This window comes from Apus apus, chromosome 15 (assembly GCF_020740795.1).
Source record: "Apus apus isolate bApuApu2 chromosome 15, bApuApu2.pri.cur, whole genome shotgun sequence".
NCBI classification, from domain to species: domain Eukaryota; kingdom Metazoa; phylum Chordata; class Aves; order Apodiformes; family Apodidae; genus Apus; species Apus apus.
The window spans coordinates 5,835,102-5,850,967 of record NC_067296.1 but is presented as its reverse complement, the minus strand read 5'-3'; the positions used below and the strand labels follow the sequence as shown (position 1 = coordinate 5,850,967).

General features: G+C 46.5%; 2 protein-coding genes across 3 annotated transcripts in view; one reads left to right on the top strand and one right to left on the bottom strand.

Moving 5' to 3' along the window:
• Positions 1 to 309: 309 nt before the first annotated feature.
• On the bottom strand, positions 310 to 4,276 carry TOMM34 (translocase of outer mitochondrial membrane 34). Its single transcript, XM_051633351.1, has 7 exons — positions 4,119 to 4,276; positions 3,930 to 4,029; positions 3,572 to 3,724; positions 2,864 to 3,024; positions 2,487 to 2,631; positions 1,795 to 1,921; positions 310 to 1,339 (listed from the first exon to the last, which is right to left on the bottom strand). The coding sequence occupies exons 1-7, from the start codon at positions 4,231 to 4,233 to the stop codon at positions 1,241 to 1,243; spliced, it is 900 nt and encodes a 299-aa protein (XP_051489311.1). The 5' UTR covers positions 4,234 to 4,276; the 3' UTR covers positions 310 to 1,240.
• Positions 4,277 to 4,378: 102 nt separating this feature from the next.
• STK4 (serine/threonine kinase 4) overlaps positions 4,379 to 15,866 on the top strand; it is a 46,049-nt gene continuing 34,561 nt past the window's right edge. Inside the window, exons 1-10 of one of the 2 annotated variants that reach the window (XM_051633143.1) lie at positions 4,379 to 4,504; positions 6,530 to 6,610; positions 7,137 to 7,265; positions 9,134 to 9,248; positions 9,768 to 9,932; positions 10,302 to 10,469; positions 11,023 to 11,160; positions 11,921 to 12,049; positions 12,491 to 12,544; positions 14,289 to 14,475. In XM_051633143.1, coding sequence (XP_051489103.1) covers positions 4,473 to 4,504; positions 6,530 to 6,610; positions 7,137 to 7,265; positions 9,134 to 9,248; positions 9,768 to 9,932; positions 10,302 to 10,469; positions 11,023 to 11,160; positions 11,921 to 12,049; positions 12,491 to 12,544; positions 14,289 to 14,475 — 1,198 coding nt within the window. In that variant the 5' untranslated portion in view covers positions 4,379 to 4,472. The remainder of the gene's footprint in view (positions 4,505 to 6,529; positions 6,611 to 7,136; positions 7,266 to 9,133; positions 9,249 to 9,767; positions 9,933 to 10,301; positions 10,470 to 11,022; positions 11,161 to 11,920; positions 12,050 to 12,490; positions 12,545 to 14,288; positions 14,476 to 15,866) is intronic. The other variant, XM_051633144.1, reaches the window with a different exon arrangement.

Sequence of the window (15,866 nt, the reverse complement as noted above, 5' to 3'; positions counted from 1 at the left end):
TTCTTCCCCTGGCCTCCTTAAATATTTATTTTCCTTGTAGTGGATGCCTCAGTCTGAACTGTGCACTATTTAGCATCTCCTCAGTGAGATGCTTATGAAGGACTTTAATCTGGAGCCAGGCTCTTCTCAGTGTGCAAGGCTGAGCAAGGGTTAGAGACCCTGATGTATTGTCACTGACAGGTGCCTTCCAAAGCAAGGCACTGTACAAGTGCTTGAAGTTCTCTGACAAAAAGGGGGACAGGATGAAGTGAAGTGGTTAAAAACAGTGTTCAAGTTCCCCTATACCCAGAAAGAAACACAGCTCTGAAGTGAAAATAAACATGGCTTTAATGAGAACTGGTTTTAATGGTTCACAGAATAAGTCCAACTGTCTCTTTACCATTTCAAGTCAGTGCCATCAATACCAGATAAGGAGGAGATCAAAAAGTATAAACATGCATTGAAGTAGAAAGCCAGACTGCAGATCTTCCTCCCTGTAACACCCTGTTGCAACTGCTCCAAAAGGCACAGAGGAGCTAAAGTGGCTTTTAAAAAAAACAACACAAAAACCAACTGTAAAATTCCCAAGCACCCAGAATCTCAAAGAAGGAGGGCACAGTGTGACAAGGCAGGCTTAACTTGCTGCTGTTTTCTTAAAAGTGCAGAATAATTAAAGCCAAAAGAAAGCTGCTGCTGCAAACATCTGCCCAGCTACACTAAGCAGCAGAAACTCAGCTGAGGGCCAGCATGCATCAAGTGGGAGAGGTAACAAGCCTGGCCCTGTGCAAGCAGCTGTGTCTCTGTCACAAGGATGGTAGGTGGTGCCAGGGCAACTGCAGCAGCTCCTGCAGCAACCTTAGCAAGTAATAGCAGCACAAATGCAGCAAAACTGTCACCTGAATAAGATCAAAAAAAAAAAACCCTGTTTGTAGCTCCTCAGAAAGAGAACAGCCACTTCACATGCATCTTAGCCAACATAAGGGTCCCTGAGGCCAACAGTTACAGGCAAGTTGACTGATACATCTCTCAGGGAGGGGCATTGAAACTGTGAATGATCTTAAGAGCCAGATAATAGTTTGGTACAGACTGTGTGTCTTAACATTCACTGTGCTAGCACAGAACCACCTGTTACACCTTAGTAGCAGTGGAAGGTTGATTTCAATGCCAATCCTGCATCAAGATTGGTCCCTGAAACAACATCAGAAGGGAAAAACCTTTCTTCTGCAGGGGGAACCAAACCTCTCCCTATTGCTTGGTTACCCTAGGCTCTGTTCAGTTCCTGCAGTAATCTCAGTGCAGCTGTGTTCTTTGGTTCAATTTTCAACAAGCTCTCGATATCAGCAATGCTTGATTTGTAATCCTAGAAGAATAATAATTTAAGTGTTAGTGCATTAAAAATGCAGACCCAGCAAGAGAGGCAAAGGCAACACAGCTAAGTCTGTGACTCCCTCTTAATTGTTTCAGCACTGGTATTGATGTAGATGTTCTAAAACATGCTTAAACTAGGGCTGAGAGGATAATTTCATCACTTAAGTGGGTTCTGAGTCCAACACCCATGCAACGGTGCCTGCAGCTTCTGTCACCAGACACAAATGATAAGGTTCAACAAAACATGCAGCTGCTTCCAGCATCTCTAAGACCTGGTGCTGAGAAACTCATGGAATCCAAACAGCAAATAGTGATGTAAACTAAAATCCCCCCTCACTCCTCTCAGCTGTGATGGCAGATGTTCTCTAGCACAGACACAAGTCCTAAAGGCTATCATGAACAGGCTTCTAGTCCTTGCCTAAAATGGTTCAAAAACTCTTGCCTTACCTTCAGTTCTTTGAGTGCTTGAGCACGTCTGTAGAGTGCTTTAACATTTTTAGGATCTAACCCCAGAGCTTCCGTGCAGTCCTGTACTGCTTCCCTGTACTGCTTCAGGGTCAGGTAGCAGAGTGCTCTGCAACACAGGGACCTGGTTAGAGATGCTCAGCTACAAGCAGCATTTCTGCTGCATCACATGTAGCAGATCCCAGCCCACCCCAACGCAGCACAAAGCTGGACTCCACAGTCTTTAACCTTCTATGTTATGTCATCTTACTTCCTGAGCTCTAATTTGTTTCAGTTAAAAGGAAGGGAAGAAATAAGCAGGTTTTCAGTCTGAAAAATAAACACCTCAAGGATGCAGGTTCTATACCAGTCCAGAACATGCCCTGCTTGCTGCAACTACCTTAGAAGTACTTTGAGTCCAGCAGTCTGCAAGTGGTGGTTTGTGTGCCAGCAGACACTACGCAAAACACCACAGTCCTGGCAAACAAGCACTGAAGGAAGAAATCCCTCAGCAGCCCTAAGCTGAGTGTCTCCAGGGGCTTCTGTTGTACAAACTACTGGGAAGTTTGCACTTGAGGTGAACATGTGTAGGTGGTTTTGTTTTATTCATTTGGTTAAGAGCAACCATTGGACAGTTCTGTCAGAAGTGCCACAGAGGTACCAAAAAAGTACTTGGGCAAAGAGGTGAGTAGTACCTGTTGGTGTAAGCTGCACATTCCTGGTTGAGCTTTAAACTCTCAGTGTATTTCTGAATGGCTTTTTTATGGTTTCCTTTCTTTACAAGTTCATTTCCTTCTTCCTTCAGAGTTCGAGCTCTGTCTGTGCCAGCAGCAGTCTGGTCTGGAAACAGGGTGGAAGGATACAGAAAGAACACAGAACACTATCAAACCGACAAGATCAGAAAGCAAATATCCCCAGAGCAGAGATGAGACATCAAAGGATCCTGAATCAACCCAAGAGGCTGTGGCAGAACCAGGCCCAGGTTGCTCCAGACCTCAGCCCCAGCTACAGACACACCAACCACCCCTGTGAGCCACAGGGCTCTGTGCCCAGCCCGAGGGCACACGCTCACCTGGTGCTCCCCTTGGTGCAGCTGCAGGAGGAGTGTCAGCCCCGGGGGATGCAGCAGAGGGAATGCTCCACCTCGTCTGGGCAGAAATGGGGACTGTGGGGATTGGTGGGAGCTTCTGGCGCCAGTTGACGCCATCCTGCTCCAGCAGGGCTTTAGTCATCCTGGAAGAGAGGGCTGGCAGTCACCCGGCTGCTGGCTGCACAGGCAGTGGCAGGAGGGCCAATTTTTCACGTGGGTTCTGTGTGGAGGACAGCATCTCTCCACCACCACCTTTACACGCGTCTAAACTCAGTTCCCTCTACTGACAGGACGTTAAGGAAAGGACCCTCGTGCCAGAAAGGGTAAAAACACCACAGGACAAGGGCTGGGACTGTCAGGGCTCAGGTGGGCAAGAGGTGTGCACCCCAGTGCTCAGTCTGGCAAGCAGTGACACGAAGCAGCCAGCTCCAGCGAGGGAAAAGGAGCACAGCAGCCTGGAAAACCAGTCAGCACGGGAAGGCTGGAACACGCAGCTCATTGTTTCATTTCAGCCAGGCACTGAGCAAAGCAGAAACAGTCCCAGGAGGGAGCTAAGAGCACTAGCAGACACGGGGAGCACAGCCACCCCCTTTCCAAACCATCAGAGGCCTCGACGGCTTCATCCCTCTGCCTGGGATGCAGGCTGCTCCTGGCAGGGCTGCCGAGGCACCGAGCCCGGCAGCCCCGTACCTGTTGACGCCGTCGTGTGCCGCCGGTACCGAGCAGTCCACCTGCAGCGCCGTCTTGTAGTCCACGTAGGCCAGCTGGTACCTCTCCAGGGCCTCGTAGGCCGCGGCCCGTCTCAGGAGGGGCTTGAGGGCGAACGGGACCAGGGCGAGAGCGCTGCGGGACAGCGGGGAGAGGGGAAGAGCCGCCCGGGAGGCCGTGAGCCCCGGGGCGGCCTCGGGCAGGGCCGCCGAGCCCCGGCACGGCCCGGCCCGGCCTCCCGCCCTCACCCGAAGGGGAGGGACGGAGCGAACGAGCCCTCCGGCCCCACCGGGAGCCGTGGGACCCCCCCGGCCCCGGCCCCGGCCCCGCCGCCGCTCACCCGGTGCAGTCGGCGACGCAGAGGCTGCAGGCTCCCTCCTTCAGGCGGCAGGCGGCACGGTTGGCCAGCAGCACGCTGCGCTCCGGGGCGGCCGCGTCTCCTGCGCCGGGAACACAAGCGAGACAGCCGGTCAGCCGGGGAAGGTCGGTCGCTCGGTCGGTCGGTGCTCCCGCCCGGGACGCTCCGGACCTGCGGCCTCCAGCAGCGCCAGGGCACGGGTGTAGAGCGCGGCGGCCGGGCCGTACTGCCCGCGGCGGAACTCCTCGTTACCGGCCCGGCGCAGGGCGCTGGGGGAAGCGGCCATGGCTGCAACCGGGCAGCGCCGGGACCGGCCCCGCCCCCACCGGGACAGGCCCCGCCCCCACCGAGACAGGCCCCGCCCCTCACCGGGACAGGCCCCGCCCCCCCGGGCGGGCCGGGCGCTCCCCGTGGCTTCCGGCGGAAGCGGCGGCAGGGCGGGCTGTCATGGAGGGCTGAGGGGCTGACCGACCGACCGACCGACCGTCTGACTGACCGACCGACAGACCGACTGCCCGCCGCGCCATGGACACGGTGCAGCTGCGGCACCCGCGCCGGTGAGCAGCGCCGCGCGTCCCCGCGGGGTGCCCGTGCTGGAGCTGCCGCCGGCGCGTCCCGGGTCCGCGGGGGCCTGGCGGCCGCGCTCAGCCCCGGCCCCTCCCGGCCCGGCGGGCGGGGGCAGCCCCGGGACGGGGCGCTGGCCGGTTCCCAGCGCGCTGCGGCAGCCCCCGGTGACTTGTGCTTTCTCCCTTTGGGCGAGTTCTGGGCAAACTGCCCAGCCTCCCGGCAGCGCCCCGGTGCTACCGGCGGGTGGGCGCTCGGCAGCGAGCAGAGGGCTCCGGTGGCACGGACTTTGTACTGAAAAAACCCCACCCCAAGCAGCGGGTTTATCCTCTTGAACAACAGGCTGTGGTCGCTTGGGAATCGCTTGTGCCCGGGTTTGGCTGGGAGGTGGCTGGGATGGGGTCTGGGCAGCCGGGGCCCGGGGGTCGCTCGGTGCAAGGGGCCCGGCTGCTGTTCGGGTCTATGAAAAAGGTTTGTTTGTTTGGTGGTGGTTTTGTTTTAAAACAGAATTTAGGCCTCCTCTTTAACTTCAGCAAGAAGGATCTGCCTCTTGGGTCACGGCTTCTTGGGCTCCTGGGAAGTGGCAGCCGGGGTGGTCACTGACCCGCTTTCATTTCTTTCCCTTCTCTCCCCTCGCCTTCCTCCCTCCCCGTCTTCACGAGGACAAGTAGCAGCCTGTTGGTGGAGGCTTATCTTTGTCGGGCAGCTAGTGACTGCTTTCAGTATTTCACCACTTCCTGAGCCTGCTTCTTTATGATGTTTCCTTTGCTTCAGGAAGCCATTGTGTGCGCCCCATGCATGAGCTGCTCCTCCTGTGTGGCTGTTGTGCAGAAGCTTCACAGCCAGGGATCAGTGAGTGGCTCCTCACTCGGTTTCTGAAGAAATTATGGGGGAAAACGACATATTTAGTAGCAAAATAAGCAGGCCTGGAGCTGGAGTTGTGTCTTTAACAGCAGCAGGAGGAGCTTTCAGGAGTGATTTGTAGTTCCAGGTGACCACACGTGTTTCATTTTAACCCTGCTCACTGTCACACCAGAAAGTTCTGAAACCTCCAAGACTAGCAGATTTCTGTCTTTCAAAAACTTGTATGAGCTGGTTTGCAGAGTTTGGAGGTTTGTTGTTTGTTTTTTTTGCTTGGGTGTTCTGTGTGGGTTTTTTGTTCTTGTTGTTTTGGATTATTTTTTGTTCATGTGAAAATGTAAGAGCCCTTGTTTATTGGCTGTTGGATTCTGCTCTTCAACAGCAAGGCACTTTGTTTTCAGAACTTCTTTTGTTTTATGTAGTCCTTAGCTGTTTCAGGAGGTTTCTTGGTGTGGTAGAGTTGTTCTTGTTGCATCATGAACACCATCTCCCTGACAGCTGCACTGGGGATTCCAGGACATAGCATGTTTGGTTTCCCCTAGGAATTATTTGACTGACTGACTTCTACTAGCAATGCATTTAAGAGGGATGGACCAAGCTCCTAAAAGAGTGAGATACCAGGTTCCTTTTTTATATTTATTTTTCCTGTTAGAATTTTCCTTGTCTGTCCAGGCCCAGGAAGTAATGCTCTGAACTTCTGATGTTAAAAATGGGATCAGTATTGCCTCCTTCCTCCCAAAAAAGGTATTCCATGTATACTTTTAAGACCTCAGGCAAAGTGATGATTCCTTTTGCATGGCCTTTGTGCATATCCTTCCCTAAGAGATACTGAACTTCAGCAGGTATGTTCAATAGCTGCAAGATCCTCCAGTGCTGTGTTGGGATTTCACCACCAGTATATAGATCCTGAGATGTATTTCCACCAAGAGGAGCTGTAGATTCGTGCTCCTGGTCAACTTTTGTTCATTCCCCTCTTCTTTTGCTCCTGGATGCTGATACTATTCAGCCTCCTGGTCAGGTGAAATAAGCTTCATAACCAATTTACTTGATGCTGAGCCTTGCATACATTTAAGCAATGTTATTTAGTCTTCTGTTTAAACAAAGCCCAAATTGCTGTAAAGCTAAATGTAATAACATCTCTATTCTTACATATACAGGCAGCTGAAGAAGTTAGATGAAGACAGTTTAACCAAACAACCTGAAGAAGTATTTGATGTATTGGAGAAGCTTGGAGAAGGGTATGTGCTCTGTTCTAATGTGCCCCGTGTACATTTCTCTAAAGCCAGATCTGAGTCATGGGTACAGGTTCAGTGATCTCTGATTTTTTCACTTTTGTCATGATCCTGTTACTGCAAAGGATAGTGAATGTGTGGTTAGTAATAGAACAATTAATTTGTTTTCCAGGAGTAAGAGATCTTAATCCAACCAGTAGCTTAAGGCTCAGCAGCACAGAGTTCAAATGTTGTTGAAAAATGCCCATCTGGAGTTGATAGAGAATTGTAACTGCTGGATTTGTGTAAAAGGCCTTTCCAAAGCTATGGACAGTGTTTTTGCCTCCTCTTCTCACCATCTCAGTGTGCTGTGACTTATTTGTGGTATTAGAATCTTTAGAAGCTTGTGGACCGACTGTTTGCATTAAAATACAAAATATTTTTAGCAAGAGGATAGTTACTTTTTTACCCGATGTCACTTGAAAAGCAAAACCATAATATTTGTATTTTCAAAATGTTGCATTCAGTGTTTGTTTTATGTTTTGTTTCCTAGTTCCTATGGCAGTGTCTTCAAAGCCATCCATAAAGAAACGGGTCAAGTTGTTGCCATTAAACAAGTTCCTGTGGAATCCGACCTGCAAGAGATTATAAAAGAAATATCCATAATGCAGCAATGTGACAGGTAGATGTGCACTGCAAAACCCAAAATCAGTATGCAAAGAAAAATGTTGCATTTAACCAAATAAAAGCCATGATGTTGCCTTAAATGTTTTTTAAAAGGCTGGACTTGTACGATCAAGTTACCTCGTATCACCTGAGTCATGTTAACTGACCATTTGGGTAGTGTTAATCCAAGGAAAGGTAAGATGGCAAAAATTTAGCTTGCACCAAGAGAGCATTAAGCTAAATTGAATAACCTTGCACTTGCTGCCAGCAAAGAGCCAGGTGTGTGAGCAGGTCCTGCTGCTCTCCTGATGCACCATCACTTGTCCAACAGTAGAAACCTGATTGTGTGCTAGAACAGCAGCTCCCATGCCCAAAGGGGTAATAACTTCTAAACAGCTCTTGGTATGGACTTAGAAAACTGTTAGAAGAGGGTTTTATGTTTGTTTTTAAGGGGCACGTGGATGAGAGCCACTAATGCATGACTGCTCTTGCATGTGCATAATCTACGTGCTGTCACCTACTTGGGTGGCAGAGTTGTCCTTCCTGGCCATTTTCTGCCTGCGCAGGTTGGAGTTGCAGAGCAAGCTCCTGCTGATCTGAGCATCCCCAGAATAACTTGCTGGCAGCTCTGGGGGCTGAGGGTTGGCTCTCTGGGTTGTCCTTGCATGTTTCTTAGGGGAAAAAGTGCTGCAATAACTTTGCTAATGAAGAGCTCATGGGTGTGGGAGACCTCCTCTCAAAGTATGTCCTAGCCTGAAAGTTTAAAATATACTAATTTCTTCTGGTATTACAAATTTAGCCTTAAGAAGCACTACTTTGATGGACTTCAAGCATGGAAAACCATTTAAAATAAATTACATGAGCAATATAAAACTATGGTCCCAGTCACTTACTCTACTGCACTTTATTCTCAACTGTCTTTAAATGAAGGTGACTGGGGGCAAACAAGAAAATGTAACTTGAAAAGAACTTATTTGTGAAAAATCTTGCTGTGTAACTTGGAAAGCATTGCTAGATGTCTCTTTTTTAAACAATATTAAATATTAACACTGTAAGGCCTGAAATGAGACCTTATAGTTATGAACAGCAGAGGGAGTGAATCACTGGAGCATCACGTTTTCTGTGCAAGCATGAAGGGACACTGAGGTGTGACTGATTTTATTTTGCTTGTTTTACATATTTTCATTAGCAAATATTCAGCAGAGAATAGATCAAGTGCACTCTTCTTCCTTAGCTCCTTTCCCACAAAATCAGGAGCAGTCTTTCAGTTAGTTTTCTGCTTTCCCTGTCTCAGCAGGCAGCTGGTTACTGGTTGGATACACTTCACTGGGTTGTTTGGTTTTTGGGCAGCCAAGAGAGCCAAGTGTGAAAGACAGTCTTAGGTTGTACTGCATTCCTAAAACCCCTCCTGGACTAAACTATAGAAAGAAGCTAGGTGCATTTGGTCATGGGGAGCATTCCTCTGAGTAAACATGATAGCTGTTTTCTGGCAAACTCTGGACCTTATTTAATGTTGCCATTTGGTTGCAAATGCTCTGCAGTGGCTTTACTAGGGTCTGCCCTGGTCGGTTTCTCATTCCCTTGATTCAGGGAGCTAAACCAGATTGAAAGCTAATAATTTTCAGACAGTTAAGCTCGCTGAACTGACTGACTTGCAGGTTGGATGAGCACCTCTGTGGGAAAGAGGCTTGGCAGGACCACAGGAGCCCTGGGCAAGTTCAGCCTGTGTTGGATTAATTTTGAGCAGGGTTTTGGTAGCACTCGAGCTCTGAATTTCTAAAACATACGAAGGGACTCTGCAGTGTATTGTGCTTGTTCAGTTGTGCTGGTTACTGATACTTGACTCTTCATTTTCTTCTCCTTTTTTTTTTTCACCTTCCATAGTCCTCACGTGGTGAAATATTATGGCAGCTATTTTAAGAACACAGACCTGTGGATAGTCATGGAATATTGCGGCGCTGGATCCGTCTCTGATATTATTCGGTTACGAAACAAAACTGTACGTCCTTTCTCCTTGGAATGTGTGAGTGGGAAGTACAGGTGTCCAGTGGCTCAAGGCAGCAGAGCAGTTTGGGCACAATACTTGTGGTCAGTGCCTGAAACAACCATTGGCCATAACTCGAGATGCAGGTCCTTTGTTCCTCTGAAAATGAGAAAGCTGATCACGTTGGTTGAGTTTTGGTTATCTGGGTAATGTAACTGGTGGAGCAGATGTTGGATTGTTGGCTGCCCTGAAAGCCCAGACTGATTCTGAATAATAGGCTCTGCTTTGGTTATTGGAGTAAGAACTCCTTGTTGAGAAAGGGTTATGGTGTGTGAAATGCAGTGCATGTGTGTATAAGTGTGCTGGTTGTAATCTCATTCTACTGCTCAGTGCTGTAATTCACTAACTAATTTCCCATTAGTATGGCAACCTCTAGTGAAGGCAATTAAATGGCAATTAGTAAATCTCAGGAAAACACAGGCTGAAAGACATCTCAGCAACTGCTAGATTGGCAGTAACTCTTCTTTTCTTTAGCTCACAGAGGAGGAAATTGCTACAATAGTGCAATCAACACTGAAAGGACTAGAGTACCTGCATTTTATGAGGAAAATACACAGGGACATCAAAGCTGGAAATATATTGCTCAATACAGAGGGACATGCTAAGCTTGCAGATTTTGGAGTGGCAGGACAACTTACAGTAAGTAAAACCAAGATAGTTGTGTACACTTTGATTTATCTTTTCAACCTACATGAGTGAGAAGTTGTTATAAACTGGATTTTAGCCCTTTACATCAGCATAACAAGATGCTAAACCAGCAGCAGATTAGAGCTCTGTGGGAGCCATTCCACCTAACTAATGGTTTGCAATAGTGTTTATTTTGCTCTTTTCTTCACAATATTTGTAACTTCTCACATTACAATTCATCTTTGCAGCTCCCTGTATCCCAGTCTTGCTGAGTCTAATAATGTGCGTGCAAGTGGAAGATAATTAGAGTAGTAATTTACTAATGAGTGTTTGTGCCTTATACAATTGCCATTGTCTGGATCTTTATCCTGCCCTTCTCAGGACACCATGGCAAAGCGGAACACAGTGATAGGGACCCCATTTTGGATGGCTCCAGAAGTGATTCAAGAAATTGGGTATAATTGTGTGGCAGACATCTGGTCTCTGGGAATCACTGCAATAGAAATGGCTGAAGGAAAACCACCCTATGCAGATATTCATCCTATGAGGGTAAGGACTGGGGGCTTTTAAAATATCCTGCTGGATGGAAAGGTTTTGCTGTTATAGCTGGCTGAATAACATCTCAACATGCCATCTTGCTTTTAATTTAGAGTAAATTATTTGTCTGCTGTCAGTTCTTCATGCTGTTGATTAAAAAAGAGGTCTTTGAGAAGGAGAATCTCTGTGGGAAGGAAAATCATGATCCTCTTCTGTTAAGGCATGAGTGCAGCTCCCCATGTGGAGTGTGAAGCAATGTATTTTCAACTGTATTATGCAAAATGATTTGTTTTTTTAATTGCAAAAGAAAGTGGCAGATTCATACTGTTTGGAACAGAGTGATTCAGACAGAAGTGTAAGCACCCAGTGAGAAGAGTCTGATTTCTTGCTACTTGACCCCTCTGAGCAAATACAAATATAATATAGTCACAAACTCTTCAGAAGCACCAAACCTGACACTTTTATTGTTCCTTAGTACCAGCCTATGTTTGTGTGTTTTTCTGTTGTGTTGTTGGAAAGCTTGACATTTTGTTTGGAAATCTTGGACCATTCTTCTCTTTTTCAGGCAATTTTCATGATTCCTACCAATCCACCTCCAACATTCAGGAAGCCAGAGCTCTGGTCAGAGAATTTCACAGACTTTGTCAAACAGTGTCTGGTGAAGAGCCCCGAGCAACGTGCCACTGCCACACAGCTGCTGCAGGTCTGCCTTTTCAGACAAGAGCACAAGGCTTGCTAGGGGAGGCAGTGCTGTCTGCCTGTTGAGATGCTGCTTTCATTTCTTGCTGCTCCTGCTTAATACAGATTTTACTCTTTAATATCTGATTTTAAAAATCTCACAGTCAACTTCAACTTTTCAGTTCTTCTCTAGGAACCAGCCCAGCATCAGCTTCCTGTATTTGTCTTGTCTAGTTGTTGGTTGGTTTGGTTTTTTTTGCTTGTTTGGCTTTTTGAGGTTTTTTTACTTTCAAATTCTCACCAGCACTGCCGAGAAACCACCTCTTAAAACACTAAAAAGGGGAGGCTAAATGGAGGTGATTGCTCAACATGGTCAAGGCATGGTGGTGAGCTGTGTGATGGGTTCTCAACAGCTAAGCTGCTGAGTAAAGAAGTAAGTGGAGCTGTGGGAGGTGGGGATGAGCCCACAGTCTCACAGCAGTAGTGCCTTTGAAGCATATTCTTGGTTAGAAAGTGGGAGATCTCCCTCCTGTGCCAAACAGAAGTATTCAAGGGCAGGTTGGACAGGGCTCTGAGCAACCTGGTCTAGTGGGAGGTTTCCCTGCCCATGCAGGGGGTTGGAACTAGATGATCTGTAAGGTCCCGTCCAACCCAAACCATTCTGTGATTGGATCTTTATTTTAGCCATGCCTTGAGTTAAACCTGAATTTTGGTGGGGCATAGGCCTTAGTAACAGTGTCCTGGTTTGGATGCAGTGCTTATTTGTTTTTAAAACTGCTTTCCAGCACCCATTTGTTAAAAGTGCCAAAGGAGTGTCGATTCTGCGAGACTTGATTAACGAAGCCATGGATATCAAGCTGAAACGTCAAGAGGCACAACAACGTGAGCTAGATCAGGATGATGAAGAAAATTCAGTGAGTATTTAATAGCAACAGTGGATCAAGTCCAAACCCTTGTTCCTTTTGTAGGGCTAAGCTGCTTTGGTTTTTGGTTTTGCACTATTTGGTCCAATTGCTTGTGAATTTGACTTAGTTCTTGGGCTTTCTGATTTATAACTGCTTAACCCAGTGCTTGGTCTCTGCTCAATCTTTATATTTGAATGGGATGGCCAGCAAGTATAGATCACTGTTCAGCTTAGGGTGTAGCTAGAGACCTGTGATTGAAAAAGTCCACAAAATAGTGTATGCAAAAGCCTTGATACATCTCCCATTTGGATTATATTATTTATGCAGTAATGAGAATTTTTCGTTGTAGATTCAAGTCTCAGACTATTCTCCTGGTATAAAATAACAGTACAGCCTGTGATGCACTATGATGTAAGTGTGTTCAGTTGTTTTACTGTTGTTGTGCTTTAGAATCCCCCTTATAGAAAGTTTCTGCTACACAAGAGCAACCGACAGAAACCTGAGGTGAGGGCATGACAAGTGTTCAGGCGATTGCTGTGGATTTGAGGTCGGGCTCCTTGTTTCAGTGGACACAGCATGTGAATGTGGAAAGCATGTTGAAAGCTGTTGTTTGGGCCTCTGCCTGCTTCAGTGAATAAATGAAATGGGCAAGTAAAGGCATTGTCTGCTAGTCCTTTTCAGTGGGCAGACTTAAATAGCATGGTCCACACTCTCTATGCTGAAGACATTGTTAATCTAGTTTTCCAGTTTAAGACTGCCTGTTTATTCCGTGTGGAAGTAACTTTACTGGTCATGTCACCATGATGTTGAAGAGTATTGTCCGTACCCTCTCTCCTTCATATTTGACTGATCTGCAGTCACATTGTTGAGAGATGGTGTCTCCGTAGTGGAGCTGAGTGGTCTCTGTTGCTGTGTGTGTTGCCCTGAAGTTTCTCCACGCTGTGTCTGCTGGCAGGAAAGTGTTCCCAAGCACTTCCCAAGTGTTGTGGAAATTTCTGCTGTGGTCCTTTGTTAAATGATGTCTAGCTAACAAGTATGTTACTGCCTCTCACCCACTCATCTCCACATAACATTACTTTCCCTCCCTTAACATCTCATGTAGTTTTCTTCTCCTCCTGTTGGTTTGGAGGTTGGGAAGTAAATGATACAGACACCCTTGACAGAACAGATAAAATGCCTGGAACACTAGAACGTGGAGGGCTGTACTTCCTTCTCCCAGTGCCATTAAGATGGAGAATCACAGCTTGATGTGCAGGACCTTCTAACACTTACACAGATCAGTAGGCCCATGGTCACACATAAAGAGCTGTGAAGTTTATCCTTGTAACAAAACATGAGCATCTCACCCAAGGTGAGATGCCTAGAAACTCTATTGTAGACCTAGAAAGTGATTTTTGTTGTTGTAGCTGGATACCTGGTCCACATTTCCAAGCAACTAAATAGATTGTGGAAAATCTGACCTTGTTCTTCCTTAAATCCTAGTCACAGTTAATACTTAGTGAAGCACACAGCACCTAGTGAAACAACCACCTCTGGCTAACATAACTACCTGCCAGGAAGTTGTCCTACCAGAGTATGAGCTTGTGTTTTCCTGCAGAGCCAGTCTCTTCAGCCTTGACAGCAATAATTCAAACTTGTATAATATTAGGACCCATGAACAAATGGAAATAAATCAGAAAAAGAATACTACTGTACTTTGATAACTTCATTCCTTTTTAAAGATTCGAAAATTCAGTTTGTTTTTCTGCAGTGCTTTTGAAGTTTATAACAAGTAAAACTACCTCAATGTTAAGACAGACCCTAAAAAGTCAGGTAATCAGTTCTTTTCAGTGTGTCACATGCACTCCAGACTTGGACCTGTTGCTGTCTAATAACCAGGGACTCCTCAGTGAACTGTACCACCTGAGACTTTAGGACTTCAGCTCAACTGTTCAAGCTGGTAACCTGGATAGAAACACTAATGACTGAATGAATATTGTAATCTGCTCTCACAGACAGGTCACTAAGTCAGAAATGAGATATGGCTTGCATAGAGAAGCCTCTCCTGATTGTTTATCTGTTCGATTATGCTGACATAAAAGTATTAAATCTTTTCATTACCTGTTTGGAGATGACAGGGGGAGAACTAAGTGCATAAACCAAAATGTTGCTTCTGTATGTATTTGTGAAAACAAGGCTTGCCAGTGTCTTTGAATCCAGGCATCATCACCACCATCAGTAAAAATGCATTTGTGGCATCCTTGTACAGGAAGAAGATGAAGCTGATTCAGGTACCATGGTGAGGGCTAGTGGAGATGAGACTGGCACCATAAGAGCTGTCAACACGATGAGTGATGGAGCCAACACCATGATAGAACATGATGGCACCTTGGAATCCCAGCTGGGGACAATGGTCATCAACACAGAAGAGGAAGAGGAGGAGGGCACCATGAAAAGTAACAAAACACTTTTACCTTGTAGAATATTACTTAGGACCTAATGTGGGCTATGATGTATATTCCTGTTCTGATCTTTTTGGTAGCTTCTTGTGATTCCTTTTTGTTGTAGGGAGCTAAAACTGTTAGGTCAATGCCCTATGGCAGTAAAGAGAGAGACCCTTTTAGGTCCAAGTTTCAAGCCATTTGTCTTATTCTTGCAGTTGGTGTAGCTGATGAGTTGTGCACAATTTCCAGAAGCTTCAGTGCTGATTAAGTAAGATCTGATTCTAGCTAATACTTTGTTGCTGCTTCTTGTCTGTTTTGCCTTTTTTCACAGAAAGTAGAGCAGGGAGGCTAGCAGAGGGTTAATCAATAAAACTGTCTTGCTTTAGAAGGTGGTGTGGCTGTAACCTGGCATTCAGTTTCAGAACTGATCAATCAAATTAAGAGCTACCTCTATGAAATGAGTAATACCTTGCATGTTTCAAGCACAGCACGGCTCTCTGTAGGAGGGTCTAGAGAAGGGACAAGTGAATAAACTGTGTGTTGTTTTTCTGGGACATTCAAGTCAAAATCTCTTCTGCTCTAAAATAGAAAAGCTTTGTCATGGAATGCAAGATTTAAAATGATGTGACTGATCCCTGACAGTCTGTGGAAGACTTCACAGCTTGACCTGGAGAAGTGTTCAAAATGTTGTTTGGTTTTTTGTGTTTTTTTTAATTAAAGAGATGGCAGGGAGAGCCTCCTTGGACATGTATGACTAAAAGAGAGAGAATCTTTTCTCAATTATGGATTCTCACAGAAATCTGTTCCCATGGGTTTGGTAATCTCAACAGGATTGAAGCAGAGGTAGTCACAGATGACTCAGCTGGCCAGGATGGATATTTGTTCAAGGACTGAGGAGAGTGCTGAGTGGGGGCTCAGCACTAGTAAAATACCACCATTGTAGACAAGGCTTGTTCTTTTGCCTCTTGCACTGCTGCAAAGGCTTCCTTGGCCATCTCAGTTTCAACGTTTAGCTATTGTGGGCAGGAAAAAATTCTCCACTGGAGTTTGGAAAAATCCTTTCTGCGTTGAAAGCTTCTACATGGGGCTCTCTAGAGCTAGTGGAAAGATGCTGGTTTTGAGAAGGAAATTTCAGCAGAACCTGTTTAAAGACTTTTCCAAACTCTGACAAACACTGATTCAGAGCACTAAAAACCAGAGGTGTCAGCTCATGTCACAGCCTGTGACAACAAAGAGGACAGAGTAGTGCCACTGGGTTTGGTGGAACAAGGTATCCTCAGCAAGGAGGTGGGTGCTTGGAGTAGCTGAAAGGTCACCCCAAGAGTGGGACGTGTTAACAGCCTTAAACCAAGTGAAGATACAGGTTCTTTACAAATAGTCCATGCTGTTAGTGTCTCATCACC

Coding starts and splice junctions, on each gene's coding strand:
- TOMM34 (XM_051633351.1), bottom strand. CDS start 4,233: ATGGCCGCTTCCCCCAGCGCCCTGCGCCGGGCCGGTAACGAGGAGTTC. Junction 3,725..3,929: donor TGCGTCGCCGACTGCACCGG/GTGAGCGGCGGC, acceptor GCTGTCCCGCAG/CGCTCTCGCCCTGGTCCCGT. Junction 2,632..2,863: donor TGCACCAAGGGGAGCACCAG/GTGAGCGTGTGC, acceptor CCCTGTTTCCAG/ACCAGACTGCTGCTGGCACA.